Source organism: Stegastes partitus, unplaced genomic scaffold (assembly GCF_000690725.1).
Source record: "Stegastes partitus isolate 25-593 unplaced genomic scaffold, Stegastes_partitus-1.0.2 Scaffold2263, whole genome shotgun sequence".
NCBI classification, from domain to species: Eukaryota; Metazoa; Chordata; class Actinopteri; family Pomacentridae; genus Stegastes; species Stegastes partitus.
In genome coordinates this window covers 16,397-42,168 of record NW_007579994.1, presented here as the reverse complement: position 1 = coordinate 42,168, position 25,772 = coordinate 16,397, and the positions used below count along the sequence as shown (strand labels likewise).

Genomic DNA, 25,772 nt, shown 5'->3' with positions numbered 1-25,772 from the left:
ACTACTGGACCATAAACATGCCCTCACTGCTCAGACATTATATGAGTTTGATAAAAGATGATATCCTCAAAATTCAGCCGGAATGTTTTCTAGAAATGTCTGGAAACGTGGAAGCAGGACTCCCAGTGCCGCCGCCGGGTCCGTCCGCTGGGTGGCGCTGCGTCCCGGCGGTGACCGGCCCGGAGCTGCTGGGTTTTTGGGGTAACAAAGGTTACTATGGAGACCTCTCACATCTTTTGTTGTGAGCTAAAGTGGAAAGATGCGCACCAGCTGCTACATGGAGGACACGGTGTCAGCCAGTAAACCGGTAAGTGAGCAGGAAAACAATGTACAGCCGTAAACTTAAATAATTCATGTGCGGCTCGGACGTGAAGCGACGCTAGCTCACTTTTAGCCCAGCTAGCGTTAGCCGGGCGCAGCTAAAGGTAGCTTCCGCGGCTAACTGTTTAGCCAAGTGACAAAACGAGCCATTAAAATGTGAAAATATTCCCTCAGTGCGTTTTATTTTAAGTGTGTTAGCGTTAACTGAAGCCGTGAAGCTGTCATCCGGCTGGAGGGAGCACGGAGCCAGCCCGGTTACGTAGAGAGCGTCGCTGTGGGCGGATCTGCGGTAGCCAGTAGCTGGGCTCAGACGGGGTCTGTCGGCGTTAGCCAGTCGGGCTAGCAATGACGGATAGGATCGCCCCTACCGGGTTCGGGATCGTGAGCCGCCGCCAGACATGATTTTGTGGAGACCACCGAACAAGTAAGAGCTCCCGGTTCGTCTCTGAGCGCGAATGTGTCGCCTGATTTCACGGTGAAGCAGGAATTGGAGGACGGGGGGGAGGATTTTTTCCCTGCCACAGGAAAGAGCTCGACAGATTTAGCCGGAGCGTGATTTCCTGCTAGCTTTTTGTGTCTAACGCGGTTCCGTTTGGCGCAGAAGGACGCTTGTAGACGGTTTTCCTCTCGTTTATTGCACATTTCTGGTGGGTTTTTTTTCTGTGTGTAATTTTGCGGCTACGGTGTACAGCCAGGGTGACAGTGACAGCCATCTGCAGCCCAGCAGCGTTACTGCAGGCGGAGCTGCGTCCACAGTTGTCGGTGTCGCGCTGCGGATCGCTGCGGTGCTGGTTCGTGTTTACAGCTGGGTCTCAGGGTGGCGTCGCTCTGTGGCGTTTTTTTTTTTTCCTTTTTTCTTTTATTTATTTATTTGTGCGACGTGATTAAAGGTCTTCGCCCAGTGTTTGTGACAGCAGAATGGAAGGCTGGTGCTGCCTTCAGGGACTCCCACTGAGCCCGTTCATCCGGGTTCTGATTGAATCTGTGAAGTGCGGCTTTGATTGACGGCGTGTTAAGCAGCTGCGTTATTCATGTTTTAGTTCGTGTTGTGATCCAAACAGGTTCTGTGACGGATACAATGTGAACAGTGACTGACAGGAATGCTGCTCTGGTTTTGTGCACAGAGCGTTTACAGCAGCTCTCCAAACATTTTTCACTGTAGGACAGTTATTTGGTCTCATGTTACACACATAGATGGAGTTTCTTCTGCCACAAACTGAAGCTGTGTCACCCAGTTTATACACATCAGTCTGTCAGAATAACTTCATGTCTGCAGTCATGGTGAAGATTTGGCTTAACGTGTTGGAAATGTGTGCAGTTTGCAGGATGATTATAGAGAATAATCAATATTATTCCAATGTTTACACTGTATGTATTTGGTTTGTCTAATATCCTTGTTTACACTGTGATTAATATGATTTACAAAAAGGGCTTCTGGGCAGTAATGGACAAAATTAAGTGGAAAACTTGCCTGATATGAGCTGAATTGGTTCTTTAAAGATATTCCAAACAGTAAAAACAGCTGGAATTGGGTATAATCTATGGAAATGTGTTTTTTTTCTCTGTTGTTAAATAACGAAATATACCCAGAAAATCACTAAATATGGCATCGAGGTTAAAGCTGAAATAAATAAATGAATAAGGCAGTAAATATATAAATCTTTACAAATGCTATATTTATGTATTCCAGTATTTTTATGGACATATTTATTCATTTAACAATGAATTTATAAATAAAGACAGAGTTCCATGTTAATACAGGGCGAGATACGACCCAACATGTCCCGTAGCCAAAGAAATGTTTGCAGCTCATAGAGTAATTAAATTAATGAATTTAGACAATAACGCATGATTTTGTCATATCGTTGTTTATACTGTAATAAACATGATTTACAAATTAGTTTATAGAGATTTTTTTTTAAAAGAAATCCTCTTTTGCAGCCATCCTGTGTGCAATAATCTTTAAAATATGCCTCCTTTAATTAAATCAGGTCATTCTGGCACATTGGTTAGATTTCAGTTGCACTGTAGGAGCTGCAGTCACTTTTTCTTCAGTGGAAAACTGCTTTATATGAGTTCAACTTGTTCTGCAAAGATAATTAAAGCGATAAAAACAACTGAAATGAGTTAGAATCTGTTGAATTCAATGCAAATTAAATGTTACCTACAGAATTAAATAAATGTTCCCATGAACTAGATAAATAAGGTTAATCCCAAAAATGACTGCTTTGGTTTGGTATTTACAGGGACTAATATTCACTAATGACACATTTATTCAAACACGGTCATTAAACGCATCCTGGATTAAAATCTCTGTCAGACAGGTGTGGTGCCAAAAACCCTGATCCTCACCTGTTTGCCTTACTTTACCTGCCTGATGTCATCATTACATGCTATTTGTTGGATATTGAATGGAAAAAAAAATGTGATTCAGTGATGATGTCAGGCAGGTGAAATAAGTCAGACACGTGAGGATCAGTTTTTTTTTGGCACCACACCTGTCTGTGAGAGATTTTGGTCCACAGATGCTCCGATAGTACGTGAAGGCCTCGTGCTTACGTAATAGGGAGGGCAGGGCCGAGGAGACGTGGGAGGATACGTGCACACTCACACACTCCAGCACACAAAGTGGATTTCTGACATTCTTGGATCTTGACAGCTTTTGTGCGCACCGAGCGACGGACGGACAAACCGAGCGACTGACTGACTGACTGGGAACGTTGTCACGGAGCGGAGGAGAACTTCCCGGGAATCCCGTGTTTTTTCGTTGGTAAGACGCTCCGGTTCGCTTCTCGTGTTGTCTTTTCTTTTTTTTTTAATATATCACAAACGTGGGTCCAAATCCGGAAGGTTTTTGTGGTCTCAGTTTACGGATCCCGAGTCCGCTTTGCGCTTCGTGCGTAAAAGTCACGGTCCAGATTCCAGCGCCATAAACATCAGCTCAGAGTTAATATTTGAGCGCTTGTGGGTTAAGAAGGAAAAAAAATGTTGCGTTCAGGTGCTATATTTCTGGAGCTGCGTTGTGTTTACATCCGAGCTGCTGAGATGTTCCAACCCTGAGCCACGTGTTGGGCGCTGGAGACCATGTGGCCGTTGTAAACACTGCAGCCTGGCGCGTCTTTATCTCCCCTGACCGCCGCTTCTGCCCGTTCAGCTGCGATTTACGGACGCAACTATGTGCTCGTGGGAAGTTTCTGGGGCTTGGTGAAACTACAGCAGCCTCCAACACGCTGTGTGTGCCTTCTATTGTGCAGCTGGGATTAGTAGTTGTGTATTATGTAACGTCACCAGCACTATTTGCATGTGTGCTCCCACCCAGCTGCTCCGCCACCACAATTATTAGCTCCAAACCACTTATCAGCTTAAATGTCAATATTGTTGCAGGAAAGGTCAGATTACGGTTTTCACACGATAACCAGCAGACAGTTTGGGATCATCTGCGGGTCATGTTCCTCCCACATATGTTGTTTTTGTGTGTGCGTACATGGGGTGTAGTGACTTTGGCAGTCTTTTGTTTCAGGGATGTAAACCTGCTGAGGCTGCCGGAGGCAAGCAGAAGCAGCTTTCTTTGCTTTTAAAATGAATCGGATCAGCTTGAACCAGTATTTGACATGAATGAAGCGCTACATATGTGGTTTTTAACCGCTGTTGTGCTGTTTCTGACCAGTCGAGGCGTTAAAACGGTGATGGGAGTACATCACACAGCACCTGCGTTTATCAGACACTTGTTCCACCTGCGTCTGACTGTAATTGTAGTTTCACACATTGTCGCAAAACCGCAGAATTAGTCAAGTAATGGTTGCATGTGTTCGCTGTAAGAGCTTCCGACTGAGAGTTCAGTAAGAGTTCACGGCTTTATGTTCTCCCGACACTTGAGGGAAAGTGGTTTAACCGTTTTTATTTGGTCATTAAACCGGCAAAGAGGGAAGCTAATGAAGGGTAAAATTTACAGTTTGAGAGGGCAAACATCGACTATAATGTAGTCTTTTAATTATCATGCGGTATTTTAGAAACCAGTTTGCACACATTTTTACCAACCTGCAAAAAAACAAAACAACAACCAACCCAGACGAGGCTTAAGCTGTGACACGAGGCCACAAGGATAATACATGTTAATGCATTCATGCCAACCTCAGCGCCGATAATGAGATAATAACTTGTTGGATGCTGTGTGGAGAAGTCAGTTTTGCGTGGAGACTCAAGGGCACGTATAAGTGTGACGGTCCGCAGATCAGCGTGTGACTGAGAGTAACAGCGACAACCTGGAGCTGAGACAAACAAGGTGCCTGAAAGCCCAGCGCCGAGGTCGGAGGTCACTGATTAGGAGATGGCGACTGTCGACGTGGACGCTGAAGCCAGACTGTCTCTGATCTCTCCTCACCTTCCTCCCCCTCTCGCCTCTCTCTCTCTCTCTCAAACACTCACATTCGCTCTACTGTTGTCTCATTAATATCATTGCCATCTGCTCCATATGTAACAGCCCAATTAGAGAGGTGCACTTTGACCCTACCTGTCCAAATTAAATCTGAACGTGCACAGCCGTCCCCACGCTCTCCGCCTCCCTCCCTCCCTCACGCACACACATACAGTCACAGACATAGGCTCTCCAGACTCTGACCTTTCATTGTTGTCTCTCCGCAGGGCCTGAGCTGGTTTGTCAGCCTTGTGTAGGTTTGGTTTTCACCCCCCGAGTGTCCTGTGGATATCAGCTGACCATGGTGGTCTGAGCAGAGCGAGGCACGGAGGCAGCCTGGCACAGCGTGTGTTCACTCTAACGCAGCGAGGAGCAGCGAGACGGACCAGAGCCACGAGGAAATAAAGCACATCTAAACACAAAATGTCTCAAAACAGAGAACTGGTGGTTTACTACATAAAGTATAAACTCTCCCAGAGAAACTATCCCCTCAATCACATGGTGCTCAATGAGGCTCCCAACAGGACTGACGGGGGGGAGGCGAGGTTGGCTGAGGAACAGCGGACAGAGACACACGCCAACGGGACTTTTAATGGCACGAGTCCCGGGACCCCGCCGCCGTCCCCGCGGCGGTTGGCGTCGACGGCGACCATGGACGCGGTGAAGGAGGCCCTCCGGGACACGGCCAACGAGTTCGAGCTGCGGTACGCCCGCGCCTTCAGCGACCTGCACAGCCAGCTGCACATCACGCCGGCCACCGCCTACCAAAGCTTCGAGAACGTGATGGACGAGGTGTTCCGGGACGGCGTCAACTGGGGCCGCATCGTAGGGCTTTTCGCGTTCGGCGGGGCGCTGTGTGTCGAGTGCGTCGAGAAGGAGATGAGCCCCCTGGTGGGCCGGATCGTAGAGTGGATGACGGTTTACCTGGACAACCACATTCAGGACTGGATCCAGAGCCAAGGCGGATGGGTGAGTCTCACACCAACACGCCTCTCTCACCCCACGGCACATTTCTGGGTTTAATTCCATGGGCTGCACTACGAAGCAAGATTAGGTTAGCGATGTACGTTGAGCCTGAAGGTGGCTTTTTTAACCTCTTAGATCACCATGGTAACAGATGCTGCACAGCTAAGGAGGAGGTTCTGTTCAGAGTTTCATATTTCAATCGGCTGTAGGAAGCGTCTCCCACTAAGAATCCTTTCCTGATGATTTTCTGGGAGCGATGCAGATTCTCAGCTGAGGGAAAATGAGCTCTGCATTAGTATTCCCATTGATAGAAGCCGTGCAGCTACAGTACTATATGCTGTATGCATCACGTTGCCATGGGAACGTGCATGTATTCAACTGGTGATGTAGAAAATGCATAAATATGCTTTTATGTTTGATGCTGATTCGCTGCCAAGTTTGTTTTACTCTGCTGGTGCTGCAGCTGATAGAATGCAGATTAGCAAAATGTAATATTCTGTTGGTAGATAATAATGGTTTCACTTGGATTTAGCCAAAAACTACAATTATATCCTTCATTATGGGACAGTGTCAGACTTAAATGCACTTCAGTACAAGATCATGTTTCAATGAAAGAAGCTAATTGATCAGTAACATAAATTTACTAACACTCAAACTGTTTTCTACCACCATCTCTGTCTTGCATCATTTGCAGCAGCTCTACATTAAGGCAACCTGCTTCCTGAAGTACACGATTGGTTCATTTAATGTGGAAGAAAAGTCACATGATGTGTTTCATGCTTTCTCTTTTAATGTGAGTGAGTCTCACGTAGACCACCATCCTGGTACCCGTCATCTCTAACTGGAGCTTTAGCTTTTGTTGAGCCTGTTAACACAAAGAAAGCCTGGATACGTCAAACTTGCTTCATAGTGCAGCCCTCAGGTAGCCTGGATGGAAAGTTTTCAATGTTGACACTCTTTCTGTGCCCTCAGCTGGCAGCAGTCAGGTGGAAAATGAGGATAAATCCTGTCCTTATTTTTCTGACTAGTTCTGGAAACATTAATGCTTTCATTGGGGATGATTGCGATTTTTTTGCTAATACGTGATGTCCTAATTTGCCTCTGTGTGTTGTGTTAATGTCTTGCAAACATCATGTGGCTGTTGGTCAGCTGCGTGCGCAAGTTGTGGTGGAGCAGCAAGTCAACATCTGAGCTGGATCGTCCTCCATGAGACCGTGGCATGTAGCAGGGTGTGGTTGTGTCTGTGATCAGCTGAGGAGAAAATACTTGAGATTAGATATGATAGTGAACACGTATGTAGAAGTCAGCACTTACAGGCTGTAAACCAAACATCTGTGCTTAAAACCAGTACGAGCAGAGTGTTTGTGTGGTCAGCAGCTGGTTCAGCTGTTCTCTAATTGATCAGCAGCATGGAGCTCGATGAGCTGCGTCGAAGTGGGAGCTTAACAGGCTTCATCAGGGCTTTGTAGCTGCCTGGGGATCGAAGTTCTTTCATCACAGGGCAGGATGAAGTCCAGGGCTTTTACAGATAGCCCTTTGTTTCACTCCGGTCACTTGATTGGCTCTGTGCTCTGCTTCTTCTTCTGTTTTTCTTTCGTCCTCTATCTGATCACTGTCTTTGTATTTTTTATTTTTTTTTATGTTGTGTTCTTCACCGAGGCAGCTGCACAGAGATGAAAGCTCGGGTTTTTTTCTGGGGGTCAGTTTTATAGTGGACCGTCCTGGTACCGATGGTGTGTGTTTGTGTCCATGCTTCCAGGACAGTTAAGGTCAGCTGATTTCCTTTGTCCCAGTCATTTGATGGTATGGAGGCGAGTGGGAGGGGAGGGGCTGTTTATACTCGCCCCGGCGCTGTACAACACCAGGTCAGAGGTCGGTCCTATGGAAACTGACATCCCCGCGGCAGACGGCGTACCTAGCAGGAAATCCAATCGGGCAGACCTCGGCTTTGCTGTTGTTTGTACTGCAGACCCGCGAGATATTTATTTATTTCAGTGCTGGACTGAAACCTGGAGATAAGAGGGGAAGGATCAGGTGATGGAAACAGCTGACGGGATGTGATTTGTGGCAGTAAATCTTTACAACGCACCAGTGTTGGTTGTTCCTTTATTTCACGGACGTTGTGCCGTCTGGCTGGGCTCATAAATACAACGCTAACCTAATTCTGTCGCTGATGTTTTTAGCCACGTAGCTGCTAAGGAGGTCGCGGTGTTTTTCCAAACTGAAATGTCTCGACAACCATTCGATGGATCGGTAGGAAATTTTGTGCACACGCTGATGGACTCTCGAGAATGAACTACAGAAACTCTGACTTTTTGTCTGATTTAACCATGATGCCACATTTACCTGCAAAACTGAAAACATTCTCATTAGCTTCAGTTGTATTTTGTGCTAATTAGCAAATGCTAGCATGCTAGCACACTAAGAAAAGCTCGTAAACACAGTGGAGCGTACCTGCCTAACGTTAGCGTTGATGCTGTGAGCAGGTTCAGCACAACAGTTGTAGGTTCTCGTTAAGTTCACACGTTCCCAGAGGAACATTTGTACAGCTCAGAAATACTGTAATTATCTTAATTGTTGATGCATTAGGTGATTATTTCCTTGATTAATCGGTTGGTTGTTTAAGGTAAGATGTGCCAGATATTGCTCAGAAAAAACAAACTGACATAACATAAGACATGCAGAGTCTAGAAAGCAGAAAACCAATAAAATATTAGCACAATACTGAAAATACAATAAGTAGACTAAAATAAGGCTAGAACGGAACAGTTAAAATAATTGCTGGCCATTAAACTGAGCTAATAAGTGCGATCACACATGATGATGAAGTCATGCACCTGAATAAATGACATAATGACGTGACAATAACATTGATGTACTTAAGCGTGATATACTGCACACGTCAACAGAATATTACACATGATCACGGTCTGTTAAAGTCAGAAAATGGTGAAAAATGTCCTCATAATGTCTTGTTTTGTCAATAACTCTTAAGATATTCAGTTTTCCATCATAGAGGAAGAAAGCAACCACAAAAAATTCACATTTAAGAAAGTGGAATCAGAAGATTTAGACTTTTTTTAACTGAAAAATACTCCAGCTGATTAACCAATTATCAAAACAGCTTCTGATGAATGTCATCGATGACAACTAATTGGATTTTCCCGTAACTGTTGCGACTCTAATTTGATTATTGTAAAAACGAAATGCTCAGGAATTGATGGACATTCCGAGTGAAACCACCGAAACCACCAACAAGTTATTCTGGGGTGAAGTGAAATTTCCCATCCTGACCTCAAATGGATATTTTTATCATATTGACGGCGTAAACAACACATCTGTCGTGTGGCTGATCTCCATGATCTCATCAAGTCAAAACGGTCCGGACTCCCACACACACTCCCTCACACACACATTTATGCATTTTGCTAAGCAACAAGTCGACGAACAGCATCGGTTGACGAGCTGCGCACGTTGTTTTGCGGCTCGTGGCTTTCGTGTCAGTGTAACCTGGACATGCAGAAGTGAATGACTTCATCCAAAATATTGAATGGATCACGGTGTCAACTGGCTGGTTTCACTTCTCCTGCAGAGCACATGAGGCCGCTTCCTTCCTCTTACAAAGATAATTCACTTTTATTTAGTTGTTGGCTGGTGCAACGGAAAGACCACTAGTTTGACATGTGTCCTGATTTTTCTAAGTTAATACACTTGTCACGAGGATGGTCGAATTAAAAACACACAGTTCACTTGGCGGATTACGGCTCGTACTACTTCCAGTCACTTCACTGCGTCTCCCCTCTTTGTCACAATGTCATTGCTGCGTCTTTTTTTTTTGTGTGTGTGGTTTTTTGTCGCTTCAAAGTCAACCTACACTTTCCCCGAAACGTACCGGAGTCTCCGAGTAAAACCCACATGAGACTTTGTTGTTTTTCTTTTCTCGTTCTGTCTTTTATTTCCCTCTTTCTTCCTTCCCTTCCTCCCCCGACGCTTCCTCGCAGGGATGAAGCGCAGAGCCGTTGGCAGATGTGCGTATAGCTGTGAGGCAGGTGTGCCCTTAGTGTTAGCTGATGAAATATTAGTCTGCCCCGAGCTGCAGCAAGGTCATTTTCTGTTTCACTCAGCAATCACTCAGTCTTTTTTTTTCTTTTTTAATAAATATTTGCAGCTTGGAAAAGTTGCGGCAGAGAAGGTGGAGGGAAGAAAGAGCCTTTGTACGACTCTAACAATAGAAAATATGATGTAAATGGATGATATAAATCAACCTTTTGAAGCCTACTCTCGAGGTAAAGTCATCACCGCCGGCGTAATTTGTAGATTTGAGCTCAGGGGGGTTTCCTAGAAATTGGGGAATTTACGGCGTTTGCGGTTGTCGAAACTTCGAAACGGCTTTGTACTCTCAGGCGAACACCTCATTAAGAAAGTAGGAGGGTTCCCGATATGAACGCATCGAGCAGATTGTGTCAGTGTGTTGTTTCAGTCATTCTGTCAAGCAAAAGTCATCATCAGTTGAATATTTCTCTGTCATAAATGGTAGTAAAGTCATAACCTTTGGGTTGGTGGTTGTCAAAGCTTCAAAAAAGCTTTGTGTTCTCAAGCTTATTAGGAAAGCTGTCGGTTTCCCAATATTACTGCACTTAATGCATCCAGTAGATTGTTTTAGTCAACTGCTTCAGACATTTTTTCAAGCAAAATACTTCATGAGTTGCACATTTCTCTGTTTTAAATGGTAGTAAAGGCATAATGTTCGGGTTTGTGGATGTCGAAGCGTCAATAAAGCTTTGTATCCTCAAACTGACACCTTGTTGGTTTCTAATATTACTGCACTTAATTCATCCAGTAGATTGTTTCAGACATTTTTTTCAAGCAAAATGCGTAATTAGTTGCACATTTCTTAACCTTAAATAGTGGTAAAGTCATTATTTTGGGGGTTTTAAGCATTTTTTAAACAAGCTATTAGAATAAGCCGCCGTATTGAGCCGTATGAAATTTGCAGCAGCTTTTTAAAAATGTTTCTGACAAAATAAAGGAAATAATAATCCATTTACTTTGGCTCTGTCCAATTATAGCTGGCATTTTATATAGAAAATGTAAAAAACATTTGAATGCGTCTGACTTTCAGCTGCATTTCCTTGTTGGTTTTCAAAACCAAAACACAAAGAGGAGGTGAGGCGGTCTTTGGTGCACGGGGGAAGAAGCTGAGGTGACGGTTAAATATTGAAAAGTGAAAGGTGTTTTGCACAACAGAGCAAACCTCGCAGCCATAAAAACTGATAAAGCTTCAGCCTAAATGATCCCGCCGGAGCTCATTTTGGAGCCTCCACTGTCCGGGACGCCGAGATATTTGATAGCGGCTCGGGATGCGAGATGAATGCGCTCAGCCAGATTCTCCCTCCACAGTTTGTGGCTTTGAAAGGAAGCACAGGAGTAAAACCATATATTGTCAGATAATAAACCTCCTTGGCAGACAGCAGAGGTAGAGACAGTGCCATCGACCTAATAATGCTGTTTCCAGCAGAGCAGGCGATGGCAGTGATTACTCAGTGGAGATTGAGCCGCCTCAGGGTGGGGGTACGGGGTTATTACCAATTATAGATGAATAATATCTCGACCTGCTACTGGGGGAAACAATGTTTTTTTCCCTCTGACAGACTAATAAAGGCTAAACTCATTTAGAAGAACCACAGTGCCACGGTCTGGGGATGCTCGGCTGGAGCTGGATGAGGAGGCGGGGCGAGTCCGGTGGAGAAACGAGGAAAAAAAAAAAAAGAGGCCATTAGTCCAGTTGTTCTGCTTTGTGCTGCAGTGATGGTTTCAGCGAGGTCAAGGAAAAGTTAACTACAAGAAAAATGTCCTCGAGCAGGGAAACTCCTTTATGTTGCCTTGTTTTCTTTCTCTTTTTTTTATCACCTCGGCCACTTATAGATGTTGTGTTGTCACGGCGGAGTCAAAGGGAAGTGTGGTGATGGTGTGTATTTTCCTTGTCGCCCACAAATGCATGACAACACCGATGGACTGATCCGACTAACGAGTGTCTATATATCATATTCCTCTGTGCCACAGAGCTCCATTGTTGTCAAAGTAGTAAAAAAAGAAGTAGCACTAAATGTTGTTTTTTTTTCACTGCAGCAGAAAAAGCCCCTCGAAAAAAATCCTCCTCTTTTACTTCCAAGTAAGTGACATTTACTGGAAACGACAGCGCCCGTCTGTTTTAGTAAATGACCTTTTTAACGAATGATGCAACCTTCATAACAAAAAGATGTTGAGCAGCAACCAGCGGGCTTTGAACTGAGAGGCACACTCAGCTTGTTTGGGCCTTTTCGTGGGAGTTTTTTTTTAAAATAACAAAGATATAGAATACAGCACCATAAACACTGTGTGTGTGTGTGATTACAGCCGGCTGTATTGTGAAGTGGGTTACACGCTGATGCTGTAATTAAAGGCCTGTGGAGGGTAGGTCCATTGACTTGTTTTGACAAGGGAAACACCTGAGCTTCCTTTGTGCCGTCCTCCTCGCTGCCAGACTTATTTACTCTGCCAGCGCTCTCCCTCTCCGTCTTTAATTAACATGCACATAGGATAGGCAGTTAGATCCACCGAGTCGTCTGTCAGGCGGCTCCAACATTGAAGAGCAGGAAATCTCACCCTTGGGACCCATCCAGCCCGCCTCCCTCTCTCCTCCTTCCTCCCCCCCCTCCAAAAACCTTCATCTTCTATACATCTCTCCTTGTGTTTGCCTCCCGTGTCCTTCCATCTCCTCTAACGCCTCCTTCTGCCACCAATCGATTTTGATTTTTCTATCCCGCCCCACCAGCTCCGTTTATCATTTCTGAGCTCCTTTATGTCCCTCCTTAGCGCGCCCTTCCTCCACTTTCCTTCCTCTACATCCATCTATCTGGCTGTCATGGCTGAACATATTACCGATAAGTCTCGCCGTTAACCCCGTGCACCCGTGTCGCGGCGCTTCCTCCGTTTGTTTACCTAAATCGCACGTACACGCATTGACCGAGCGCTATCGATTCCCTCGGACTCGCCGCCGCCGCCGCCGCCCCCATCCCCGCAGCTGCCACCGTCCCTTCATCTTTCCCTCCTTTCCTCCCTTCTCATCTCCCTCCATCCCTCCTCTTCCCTTCATCGCTAATGGCTCGCGTGTGGCTAATTAGGAGACGTGTTATTTTTCTGCAGCTTCTCGGGTTTTGTTGCGAGGACGGCGTTCTGCTCACGAAGCAAAGTTTTGTGCGTTTGCGATCGCACACGTGGCGCGGTTTGTTGTTGTTGTTGTTGTCTCGTACATTTGAGCGTTTTATTGTATGGTGGCGCACTGCAGAGGGGAGGGGACGGCGCCAAGTCAGACTGGTCATGTGACTACCTCAAACAAAGGACCTGTGGCCACACACACACACACACACACACACACACACACACACACACACACGTACGTAGAAATTTGCTTTACTGGCTTTTTAGTTGAGCCCACAGGTGTGCCGTCGCTCCTCAGACAAAGCCTGATCTGGAAGCGACTTTGCCATTGTTTTATTCTCTAACTTGTGACACACATAGAATCCAGACAAAGCTCCCGCAGACCCCTTTTTTTCTGCACCGGATCAATGGCGGCCACTTTTGTTCAAACGGCGTCAATATACGCCTGTGTGTGGTGGGCGGCTCTATGCAGATTGATCTCTGAATGTCCTCATATGAATGTAGCTGCTCAACCATGGACGCGTCTCCATTGTTTTTGTGTGCATATGTTTAAGGCTGTGCGTTAGTATTTTGGTGATCTGTGACATCAGTGTATGTTTGTGTGTGTGTGTGTGTGTGTGTTTGTACTCAATGGTGGGTGTCAGAGTCACAGCTTGAGAATGGCAGCAAACAGATTGTATGATTCACTTGCCTCCAGCTCCATGACAAGAACATCAGGGACACGTTTTGTGTGTGTGTGTGTTTTTTTTTTGTTAGTTTTTTTCCCCCAGTGTGTGTGTCGGTTGCGTTTACGTGAGCATGTGTGCACACGTGTCCTACTTGTTTGTATCTCGCTTGCCTTCAAGGAGAGGCGAAACCGTTCCTGTTGTTGTTGCGGGAGGCAATTCTGGGACACGACGCGCTAAAAAATCTGTAATTTATACATCGCGGAGGAGTGTTTATGGTTGTGTACGTGTTGATGCATAGTTAGAGCAGATCATGGAATAAGAAAGAGTAATTATTCAAGGCATGGTGCTGAGAAAACTGGATGAGCGGGCCTTCAAACAGCAGCCCCCGTGGTCAAGATGAAACCTGTGGCTCAGAATAAAGCCCACAGCACAGGCTCTAATGAGAACATTTGCCGCATTTAGACTGCATCTGAGTCTCTGCGCCTTATTTCTGTCATTTAGAAACCCACACTAGTGTCACAGCAGCGAGACGTCTGTACATCCAGACGCTGTTTATGTACACGGGACGGATATCCAGCTGTGTAATGGATGAGTGTGTGCGTGCCTTTACTGCCAGCAGACTGCCGAGCGGCGGAGCTGTTAGAGCAGCTTTGCCAGACTGATAGACATCAGACTTTTCGCTGCGGCGCACCATTACGCATCGCCTCCCGCGAGCCTGGCAACGTTCGGCAGGCGAGAAGAAGACGAGGTTACGGCGGTGCAGATGGCGAGGAAGGCAGACGGGAGAGGAAGACGAGGCTGGTGACTCAGCTCGACGAGGATGCAGTATGTGGGTCAATAGGTTACGCTGCATGTCTGGTGCAGTTTGTCGTGCTTTTCTATACATGTTGTATGAGGAGCTGGATGTTTGCGGTGCAGAGCGGAGCATGCCTACGTGCTGCTCCACTTCTCCGTGGCTTAGTGGTAAAATCAGGTCACAAGCTAGTCCCCCCCCTCCTCCTTCATTCTTCCTCTCCCTCTGTCTCCTTGTTCATCCCCTCATTTATTTTTTTTTTTTACCTCTCCGCCTCAGCCCACATCCCTGCTCTTCCTTCCCACATCCCTCTCCTCTCTGATTGCATTTCCTCCCTCGCCATCCTCCTCTTGTCTATCTGTCTCTTCGCCGCTCTCCCCTTCGCTGTTCCTCTCTCTATGCTCATATCTGTGATCAGATTATGAGGCATATCATGGGATTAGTGGGTCTCATGGCATGCATTAAAGTGGGAGAGCTGAGGGATGGATAGAGAGGGTTGATGAGTATTTCATGGTAATGTGGCAACCAATCTCATATAGGAGTAAATGATGATAAAGAGCATCAAGGCCATCGTTGTTACATTCATCACGGGCTTGTTTGAACGGCCGGAGGGGGTAAAGCAATAAGGAAAAACAAAACTTCAGCGGCTCTGCAATAACGGCGAGGAGATGATAGAGAGGGAGAGAGAGGGGAAAGAAAACTAGATAGAAAAAAACAACAGATATCCATCTGCCGCTGAGATGATCCTCTTTCTTTCATGTTGTCGAACGTTTATGAAAACGCGCAGCCAGTGATGGGATGTGTAGTTTCAAGGAATTCTGCACATACTTTTCTCCTCCTTGGTTTCCAGGCATTTTCGTCAGCCTCCCTTTCTTTATTCGCCCCTGCTGCCTGCTTCACCCCTTTTTTCTCCTGCTCTAGTTTCCTCTAATTTCTCTTTCTCATTCCAGCTCACTCGCTGCCTCTCTTTGGTTCTGTCTCAGTGTGTTTCCTGCCTCGATTTTCTCTCTTTACCAGACAGATGGCAGGTCTCGGGGTCAGGGTGTGGTGTCTGAGCGGGGTGACGGCCTACAGGGTGGAGGCTTGTATCGCCCAACACATCCTCACACGGAGAATCTCTTGACTTCCATTATGCTTTCCTTTACACTTTCCTAAACTCGTGCTCTCCCCGCGTGGAAGCTCAGACCCGAGTCCTCGGCCTTCCTGCTGTGTCTTGGCGGTGTGTATACGTACGTATGTGTGTGTGTGTGCGTCTGCTGACAGAATTGGGTTTTGTGGGGAGAGACGGCCCCCAGAGTGGAGCAGGGAACAGATTGGAGTCTGAGCCTCCATGTCCTGACTCATTAATCTCCTCTTTAATTCATGGTCTCACCGCCGGCTCAACACGTACACACACACACACACATATACACTCAGTGTCAGCATCACAGTCCAGAAGAAGAAAGAGTGCATATGCAAGGCACAAGTGTCACCACGGAAAGGGAGGTTCATTGAGTCAGTTTCCTCATTTTTCTTAGTTCCTTTCCTCTGCTTGGAAATGATCCTTCACCCTTCACACTGGGTCCACCTCTCCATCCGGCGTGGCAGGGATGTAGCCAACATGAAGCTAAAATGAGTGTGAAATCGCTAATTGACCGATTGACCATAAGATTACCATCAGGCTCGTGCAGAAGAACAGCGACGAAAGGTTGAAAATTCCTCCTCAGCTTGACCCTAAACTGGTTTTAAAGCCGAGCCCTTTTGCGCATAAAGCTGCTGCCCGTCAGTCCGTCGCTGGAAATATCACGTTCTCCTGCCTCCTAGCAGCGCGTCAGGAGAAAATAAGCCGAGAGGAACCACATACCGAGCTACGTAGGCTCATGGAAGAGGAGTGTGAAATTGCTAATTGCCTGATGGACTATAAGATCTCCATCAGGCTCGAGCAGAAGAACAGCGACGAAAGGTTGAAAATTTCTCTACTAATTGACCTTAAACTCTTTTTAAAGCTTCGACAGTCGAGTCATTTTTGTGCATAAAGCTGCTGCCTGTCAGCTCGTCGCTTAAAACATAACGCTAGCAGAAAAAAAGCAGGAAGGAACCACATACATGAGCTTATAGAAGACGAGTGTGAAATAATCGACTGACAGACCATAACATTTCCATCAGGCTTGTGCAGAAAGTTGTTCCTCTACGACGCTCCAACTCGACCCTGAATTTGTTTTAAAGCTCCGTCGGTCGAGTCCTTTTGCGCATAAAGCTGCTGCCTGTCAGCTCGTCGCTTAAAATGTCACGTTCTCCTGCCTCCTCGCAGCACGTCAGAGAGAAAAAAAGAACCACATGCAGAGCTACGTGGGGTTGTGGAAGACGAGCTCCAGCTATATGAAACATGCACATTTTAAGTGTTTCAAATGGATGCACTGTTCGCCAGGGAAATGTAATATGTATTTTTCATATTCTCCCCTCGCAGACGGTGCATTTTTCGTCTTAGCTTGATCAGAACATCTTCGTGGATTCTACTTGAGTCCTATTTTGCTTGTGCTTTTGCCTGTAGTAACCAGCATCTGCATCTTGTTGCAGCCCAGAGACTCACGGTCTTCCTGTGGCTCAGTTGTGACGTACAGCTTAGCTTCAGCCCCAGAATAACTCTCTATCGGTCATGAGGGAACTTTGGCAGCCGACCTGACTCTCATACTCCTAAAAATGCCTCAGCAGTAGTGATGTCTGTGAATAAGGGGCAGGAGGCCTTGAGCTGGAGCCGGAAGGGATGGAGCTCATGGAGACGATGAGAACACTGATAGGGAGTGGAGAACAGGGCCTCGCATTGTTTACTTTTTTTTTTTTTTTTCCCTAACCGGACACAGATTTGATGCTGTTAGTACGTAAAACTCACATCAAGTAATTGCTGGGAAGATAAAAGCACTAGTAGTTATAATGAATACAGTAATTCTAATCATGTGATGGGGATGACGCGGTGTAGATAAGGACGATCGTTCAGAGGTTATGCTGCATTTCCAATATGAGATCACTGCTATTTTCATTATGTACCAAACATTTAGGTCATATAGAAACTGATAGAAGCACAGGCAGCTCGCTCAGTCACTTCAATGACACCACTGTGTTGAGTTAATGGGGTAAGAGGTCTTCAGAAAGGAAAACAACTGAGCTGTTCTAGTTTAAATCACAATCAACTCCCATTGTGTAAAAGTCAAAGCTAAAATATCCCATTTTAGAGTTGGTGCAGTCCTGTACGCTTATCGTTCACGAGATTTAAAAACAAACATTTGGATAGACCGATAATCGAGGCAGCTGTTTTGGCATTTTTTCCAATTAGCAAAATCTTTTTATTGACGGATTATTGCTAAAACAATTAAATGCTCTCCTTTGGCTCTGATGCAGCCTGTTCTCTCTGCATTGTCCCGCCCACAGCGCTGCCCGATTGGTTACACGTCATTAGTAACAGCCAATCACAGAAAGCTGTTGTTTACGCGGAGGGACAGATGACGCACTTTGGCCATCACTTTAGTAGAACAAATTCAAACTGGCGTGTAATTCTTTCTAAAGTAATTTCAAACATAAAAATGTTTTTTGAGGCTGATTTATGAGCTTAGCTTGCTGATGTGCCACTAAAGCAGAAACTGTGAGATTAAACAAATTACTTCAAAATCTCAGATGCACAGCAGATCATTACAGTTTGAATGTTCATATTTCAAATAAAATGCAATAAACTCTAATGACAGAGCACAAACATTAAATGAAATGTGTTAAAAAGTATGAAAAAGAAACAGATAGTTTCCAACAGTTTAGAAACATCTTTGGTTTCTCGCATGAGTTTCTACGAGCATCGTGCACCTGGGTTTGGACAGTTTCTCCCAGTCGTTCTGGCAGAATTTCTCACGCTCTGTCAGTCTGGATAAAGAGCACCTGTGAACTGCCATCTTCAAGTCGTTCCGCAGATGTTTGTTCGCTCATATGAGCGCATTCGTCTCCGTCTTTGCTCTACGTGACCTTTGGGCCACTTCAGATGATAAGCAGCACCTGGTTTTCCCCACACAGAGCTCTTCTTCCTCATGTTTTCAGAGTCTTTTTTTTGCTAACTCCAGGATTGACCTCCCTAGCCACTTAAAACATCCATCCTGATGTCAGGTTCTCTCTGCAGAGGACTCCTTAAAGTGTGCCACAGTGACCAGTGGGTTACCAATCAGCATCCTGCCCAGCGCTCTAGTTGGCTGGTCGTTGGATTTGGCTGGATGTCCAACTCTGTGAAGAACTGGATCCTTTTCACAATAACGGACTGTGCCCCTGCAAACATTCAAAGGTTTAGAAATGTTTTTTATACCCAGATCTCTGCCTCACCACAGTAAGGCTCATGGATTCATGGTCACAGCAGGACTCCAGTGAAACTCCAGAGATATCGCAGAAAAAAAAATAAACAGCATGTGCCTGATCTCGATCCGGTCGTACAGACCAAAGACTACTTGGGTAAATATGTAAACACTGTTGATTCTACACTGTGATTGGATTTATCATGTCGAATACAGTGTGTCACTCTCAGCATGACATTTGGGTGTGTTGTATTTGCTCAGGAGGTTTATCTGGGTTCAGTTTAATCTGCTGTTTCTTTTGATCTCGCCGAGTCACTGTGATCCTCTGATCGGCTCGTGGACAGCGAGTGTGAGGCAGAGGTCACGCCTCATTTACGCCCAGTATTTTGAGACTTCATACACACTCTCTGCTTACGTGACATCATTTTGTGTCAGCAGCCAGAACACGGTGTCACCTCCCCGTGTCGTCCAGTAAACGCTGTTGCATCAGGATGCATCAGTGACTTTAGTGGGTAAACAAAAGCACACGAGGCGATACGTTGCATGCTGTTCTTTCTGGCCCCGGGACACCACAGTGTGTCTGTGTGTGTGTGTGTGCACAAGGCAACACATTGTTAGTGTGTCCACATCCCAAGTGTCGCAACTTACAGGAAGTATTGCTCAACTACGGTCAGAACAGTTGACAGTTTAAAGTGTATTTACAGGCAGCACTGTCCCCTCGTGACTTATTGGAGAGCATCCGGCTTCTGGTCGCCGGCTTCTTGTCAACTCTTCAGTGCCGATTCCTAGATCTTCACATCCTTTGCCTTCCCACTTTCTGATCTGTTTCGTTCAGAGTCGTATAGAGAGTTGAAGAATTCTTCAAAGCTGCTTATTTATTATTGTCTTTACTTTAAGACGGACCTCTGTTGATGACTTGTCTTGGATTTACTCTTTCAGGCAGTAACGGACAGCACAAACTTTTCATTTCCTGAACTTTCATTCTGGCTGTTCATTCATAGACTTTTGCGGATGTTGCCTGAAGTGACTCAGCTCCTTCATTCACCAGCAAACAGACACACACAGATACACTGATATGTCTTTCATTACAACACACACATTCATGGAATTCAAAACATCCTCAAGGTGGTGCAGGGCTGTTTATGTGATTGCAGATCAGATCGCTGAAACAGTTTGTCCTGGTTTCTTTTTTTTTCAGGGTTTGGCACTGAGAATAAGTTGCGTGAAATCTTAAATATGTGGGGATCCTTTTGGATTGTTGATGATTCTTATCAGCTAAAGGACTGGAAAGCTTAAAATGCCAAGCCTTAACTAATCCTGTATGTCTCATCACCAGTTCCTCCCTGAAGGATTTGTGACCAGCTCCCCGCTGAGCTGGACCTCCCCGTAGTTCCGGTAACTTTCCACTTCACCCCCAGTCTGTCCCCTCTGTCCCCTCTGTGGACGGGACCGGTTCGGAGCTGGTTGATCGGGATTGTTTTTGTGAAGTAGTTGCTATTCAGAGGGAGTGTTGCACACAAACGCATTGTGAGAGCGCATGTGGAAGAGGAACAGTGTTTGTCAGCTTCCTATTGAAGTGAAGATCTTTTCCAACTGGTGACGCTGGATTCTTACATGCAAACAGAGACTTCAGAGTTTCATCACAGCCACTGGTTTTCCGGCTGCCACGTGTGGTCAGAGTGTTCTGGACGTCTTGTGCCCTGTCGGTGCCTACGAAGCAGTTCCTGTCTTTCTGTCTAAACCGGATGCTGCTGCTCACAGACAGAGGCAACCTGTTGAACATTAACATTTCCACCAGTGCAGCACCTCATGATTGTTCTTATTAGATAGTAATTATTTTTTGATTAGGCGATTAATCATCCGGTTCATTTAAATGTCAAAGAAAGCGAGAAAGAGAAAACATGACGATCAAGCTGGACTTTTGTTGTGATGATTAAACCACAACAAAGCTCACAACACATTATTATCACAGCATCGACCACCATAAATCAGTGCTACGACTGAGATTCACAGTAAAGATCTTACAAAAGGCGTATTTTGTAAATTCACACAGGACGTTCATGTTCAACCGCCGTGCAGTTGTAGTTCCCTCTTTTGGTGATTTGTTGGAGGCCACCATTGTTCCCTGAATATTGAACCGTTAAAAAACTCCTTTTCTTGTTTTTTTCTGTGTTCTACTTTGTTGGAGTCGGAGGAATTTCTAGTTTGGCCGCATTTTCTGTTTTGGAGGAGATGTTTGTGACGTCTTTGTAAATCCATACTTTAGAAAAACTTTCAGCTGCATTTCAAAACGACTGTACTGCTAGAATTTAATTGTGACGTAAGCGATTGTAATCTAACGCACATTTTGTCAACGAAAATCTTCTCGTGGTCGACAAGCGAAGACAGTTTTTTTTCCGGTAACGTGTTGCTTTACCTTTAAAATGCCTGAAAGGTGTTCTGATCAATTCAGGTCAGGTGAGTTACATGGTCTTCTTTAGAAACTCTTTATTTTGGCAATTCACCTTCTGATTAGTGGCACTGACCCTCCACTTGACAGCCAATGCTAGCAGCAGTAATCTATACCTCCTGATTACTGCCACAGCTGATTATTAGTTGGTCGTCCATCTTTCTGGATCCTTCATCGTCTTTGTGGAATCCCACAGTCAGATGTTTCCAGGTCCTCTGGATGTTCTCATCCATGTGGAGCCATGATGTAGACATGAGGTAGCCACACAACCCAAAGGCCCCAAACTGAGACAGGTCATTGTTCGTGCAGTTAAACTGGAAATCACAAAAGTACTCCGTCTGTGTCTGTGGTCAAAGACGTGTTCGCTTTTTGTTTTATGATTGTTCGCAAGAGCAAATTACCCACTTGTTGTTGAACATAAAAATAATGCAATTATGGGGAAGGGATTCACTTTGTGTGTAATTTATGTAACATTCAATATGAGTAATGCGCTTCAGCGGCCGCTATACATGTGCAGCGTTTGAGTCCGAGACAAATCCCCCCGCAGGGAGCGTTAAGTGAATTGCATTGCATCGATCAGTTTTGCGCGGAACACGAAGTGCTGCTTGTTGTTTGTGTCGTCTTCTGCGATGAACTGTTTCTCCTTAAATTCAAAGATAATGAGAGTTCTTCATTCCTCCAACGTCTTTATCATAAACATTATGAGGAAGACCTCGAACTGGCCTGATCTGTGCAACGTCTGTTCTGCAATTTCCTGTTTGTTATTAACGGATATCTACGTCACTACATTCTACCGTGATAAGCTGATGCCAATTTATAGCTCAGGCTCGCGTCTCAGGAGAACTTTTTCTTTCCAGGTTTGCAGTGACAAAGAAAAGTAGGAAAGTCTTACATTTCAGAATTTGAAACCGGTGAATATTTTGCATCTTTTGCCAAATAAATAATGTAAATTCAGCAATAATGAAAAAAGAAGTAGTGCAATCAATTAATTGACTTATAGTTTTGCTTTTATATGACGACTAGCCACTGTAAGTTGTTTGTGGTAACTTTCTGTCATTTTAACTCGTTTGTTTTAATCGTTCACAAAAGAGTAAAAGGTTTATCTTTCTTTAACAGCGTGACATGATGCTGCAGTTGCTAATGTCAACACAAGTGTCCCGAGCTATTGAGTCTTTAGCCCCATTTTGCCTAAAAGGAAGTGGGTGTGAGATGTTAATCAGCGTCTGGCGTGTGCGTTGTGTGTGTTTGTGTGTGTCGTGGTCAGGGGGTTTTCACCATCAGGGGATTTGAGCGTTGCAGCTTGTTATGGTGCAACACCGGAGCAACCGACGAGTCAGAGCTGATGAATGGGAAGCTACTGCTAATGATCGTTAAAATGCTCCTTTCTCCACATGTAGCGTCGGGCCATTTATCAGCCGCAGAGATGCACCTACAGGCCCAGACACACTCGCGCACATCACACAACGCTAATCAGCTGCTTTCCGGTAGCCGTGGTAACCGGCTGCAGAATCTGCCTCCCCGTGCCCCTTCACTTTCTCCGCTCCCTTTCCTCTCGCTTATATCCAACCTTTCATGAGCTAATCCGTCCCTCATCCTTTCTTTTTTTCCTTCCCTTCCGAGCTAACGAAGAAAGTTGAAGATGTAGAAAAACAGAGACGAGGCCTGAAAGCGCTCGGCAGGCCGCTGCCTAGCACCTGATTTCCTCTGGGAGCGGTGCAGAGATAAAGAAAGAAAGGCGTGACCGTGTGAAAGGGAAGCAGAAAGGAGAGAGCAGATAAAGACGGGGTTTACCTGCCAGGTGGGACTAGGGGAGATTGAGTATATCAAACCAACAGTGCTGCCTTGACGTGTGCACAGCGAATTGACTGGAAATTCTGGTGAAGAAGTAGAGCTGGACCCCCTGAGGCTTTCAGCGAAAAGTAAAATCTTGTGATTCCCAAGTTAAGAGGAGACATTCATAGAAAGGTTTGTTTTAAAGTACAAATGCGAAGGTGTGAAGCAGGAGCTGCTGCAAATGACAGTGATTTATATTTAAATGTAACCCTGCTGCCGGTGGGAAGGCTGAGCTGCAGCGTTTGATTGATCTCATCACCGCCGCCGTCTGCACTGGTTAGACTTTAGCCGACGTAACAGCTGGTTGGTTCTGTCAGTGTAAATGTGTGATGGAGGCAGGTTGGGGCATGTTTTCAGGGGTTATTACAGGTGCCACAAGAATCACACAGACCAGGGAGAAAAAAACAACACTCTCACTGGAGATGTTAGAGCCACAGTAGCAGATCAGAGAGTCGAGCCTGAAGAGGGAGCGACACAATGGGAGCGACGGTTCATGTCTGACTTTCTGTGTGGGTGTTGGCGTCCTCGTTTGTGGAGGACGTCTCGAGTGGAGCGCTGACGGCCACAGATGTCACCAACACTTAAAGACGACACAAAGACCCGACTCTGGACACGGATCAAAGCTAAACACCACCTTTAGCATTTGAATCGGCAAGTTTTCCGAGCGGTGCGACCGCATCACCTGGACGGTAAATGATTCAGTGAGAGTTCAGTTACACCAACGAGCCCCGCAGCTGGTTTCCCTCTTACGCGCCGCTCAGCCTGGTTGGATTCTATATTGTTGTTACAGAAAGACAAAAACCCACAATGAAGTCATGCTACAGACATGTATTGTGTCTGAATCCAGAGCCTGAAATATCTTGTTCCTCAGTGCCACGGAGCTCTATTATTGTCCAAACACTATAAAAATCACACATCAGTCAGTCACACTGCTGCACCGGCTGACATGTTGCTTCGTTACCACACTGCAGTTTGTTTTGACTCCATCCCATTAATCTTGAGCTGAAAATAGTCCCCGACGAATGTGCTATTGTAAACATGGATGTACTGTGGCTACACAAGTTTTCTTAGTAGACAATAAATCTTCATTTTCCCCCCAAAAAGAATAAATAGATGAATAACGGCTGTGTCGACTAGAACGACGTCTTTCGTCAGGATCTCTCGAAATATCACCCGACACAAGAATCCCTTCTGTTGACGGAAAAAGATCAGCCCTTGTTTTTGGTTATTGCACCACCTCGTTGTGGACAAATGAGAAGAATAAATTACGCATCTTTAGGACGGCATCCTGAGCCCGTGTAACCGAATTTGTTGTCGACACATTTAAACGTTGCTGATCGCTGCTGGTTTCAGCTCAGTTTTCAAAATAAGCTGAAAAAAGTATTTCTGTGTTGTTGTCAGGTTTAATCTGAAGGTCATCTGTACACATTTAGGTGAAGACTGGAACAAGCGATGCAAATTTAAAATCTGCTAAACTGTTAGTCAGCCACGTTTACAGTCAGGGCTCGATGTAGTGATTTCATATGTTGACGTAGCGATTCCTAATACTTACCGTTTGTCACGCTAATTCAACTTGCGTACACGAGATTTCAGGACAAGAAAAAGTAAACACCAGGTATTTTGAACTACATAAACAGATTTTTTCGGCTCAATCAAATATTACAAAGACAGTTTGGTTTAACAAGATTTGCTGAGCCAAGACGTTAACTGCTACAGAAGTCTCTGTCATGGTGACCCATCGCGAGCTTAATGATGCTCTCGGCCGCAACAAAAACCACCTCATCCATCTACAACAATCACAATTACAACACAACTGAAGTAACAACACAAATCTACTGATTGAATAATTTTTGTTCCAAGCAATCCCTACAGTGTTAAACACAGAAAACAGGCGTCAGTTTTTCATTTCATTTAACAATAAAAGGCTCCACCTGGTGGCCCAACCAGGTGCTACAACTAATATACAAAACACGCATGTTCCTGGTCTTCTGCCTCATTGACAGTGGCGCCGCCCCACTACTAACGACCAGATCAAAAGTAGTTCTCAAACATCCATCCATCCATTATCTATACACCGCTTAATCCTCATTAGGGTCGCGAGTTCTCAAACACAACATTAAATTTGAATGTACATATTCTTTTGCCATATTAGCAATATTTGTATAAACAGATTTAAAATGAGTCTTTACTGCGTGTTTACTAATTCTACACTTCCTGGATGCGGGGCACAGCCACATAAGTGTGTATGTAGCTCAAAAAACTTTAGTGATCATGTGACCTTGGCCGCGGCTCTGATTGGCAGCTGCAGATTTTCTCACGGGGCGCAGCTCGGTGCGTCCTGGACCCGTCCATTTTTGCTGTAAGCCAGTTAGTTTAGTCTTGACGTTCCTACGACTGTGCTAAATTCGATAATGATTGGAACATCCTCCAGAGGTAGAACATTTGGATTCCTGTAAATAGTTGTGCTGATGTTACTCATATTCTAATTCCTGATTTAAAATAAAAGGTCATTTGTAGACTGCGCCTCTCCACCACTCCTCATCAGTTATGTCTTTTTAACATGTTAAATTATGAGCCATAATTAGTTTAAAAAACAATCAAGCAATTAATCCTTTACATCCATAACTGGAATGTGTGGCCTGTGAAAAACGTTAAAACCTGCAGCCAAAGTGTTCTCATATGTGACCGTTTTTTTGAGTGGGTGCAGCTAAAGTTTCATGTGGTCGCATTGTGACCGATGATCATCAGGCTGATGTGGTTCCTTCTATCAGCTCAGGTAGCTGCTGCTCCAGTTATTGTGGTTGGAAATAGTCATGTTTCTTCCACA

At 45.2% G+C, this 25,772-nt stretch overlaps 1 protein-coding gene across 4 annotated transcripts in view; it reads left to right on the top strand.

The window, feature by feature from the left end:
* The first annotated feature begins 229 nt into the window (after window positions 1–229).
* The window catches only part of bcl2l1 (BCL2 like 1), a 36,635-nt gene continuing 11,092 nt past the window's right edge, over window positions 230–25,772 (top strand). Inside the window, exons 1-3 of one of the 4 annotated variants that reach the window (XM_008304602.1) lie at window positions 230–307; window positions 2,981–3,091; window positions 4,963–5,704. In XM_008304602.1, the coding sequence (XP_008302824.1) occupies window positions 5,159–5,704 (546 nt within the window). In that variant the 5' untranslated portion in view covers window positions 230–307; window positions 2,981–3,091; window positions 4,963–5,158. Of the gene's footprint in view, window positions 308–620; window positions 746–2,980; window positions 3,092–4,962; window positions 5,705–25,772 lie in introns of those variants that run through there. The other 3 variants (XM_008304601.1, XM_008304604.1, XM_008304603.1) reach the window with 3 other exon arrangements.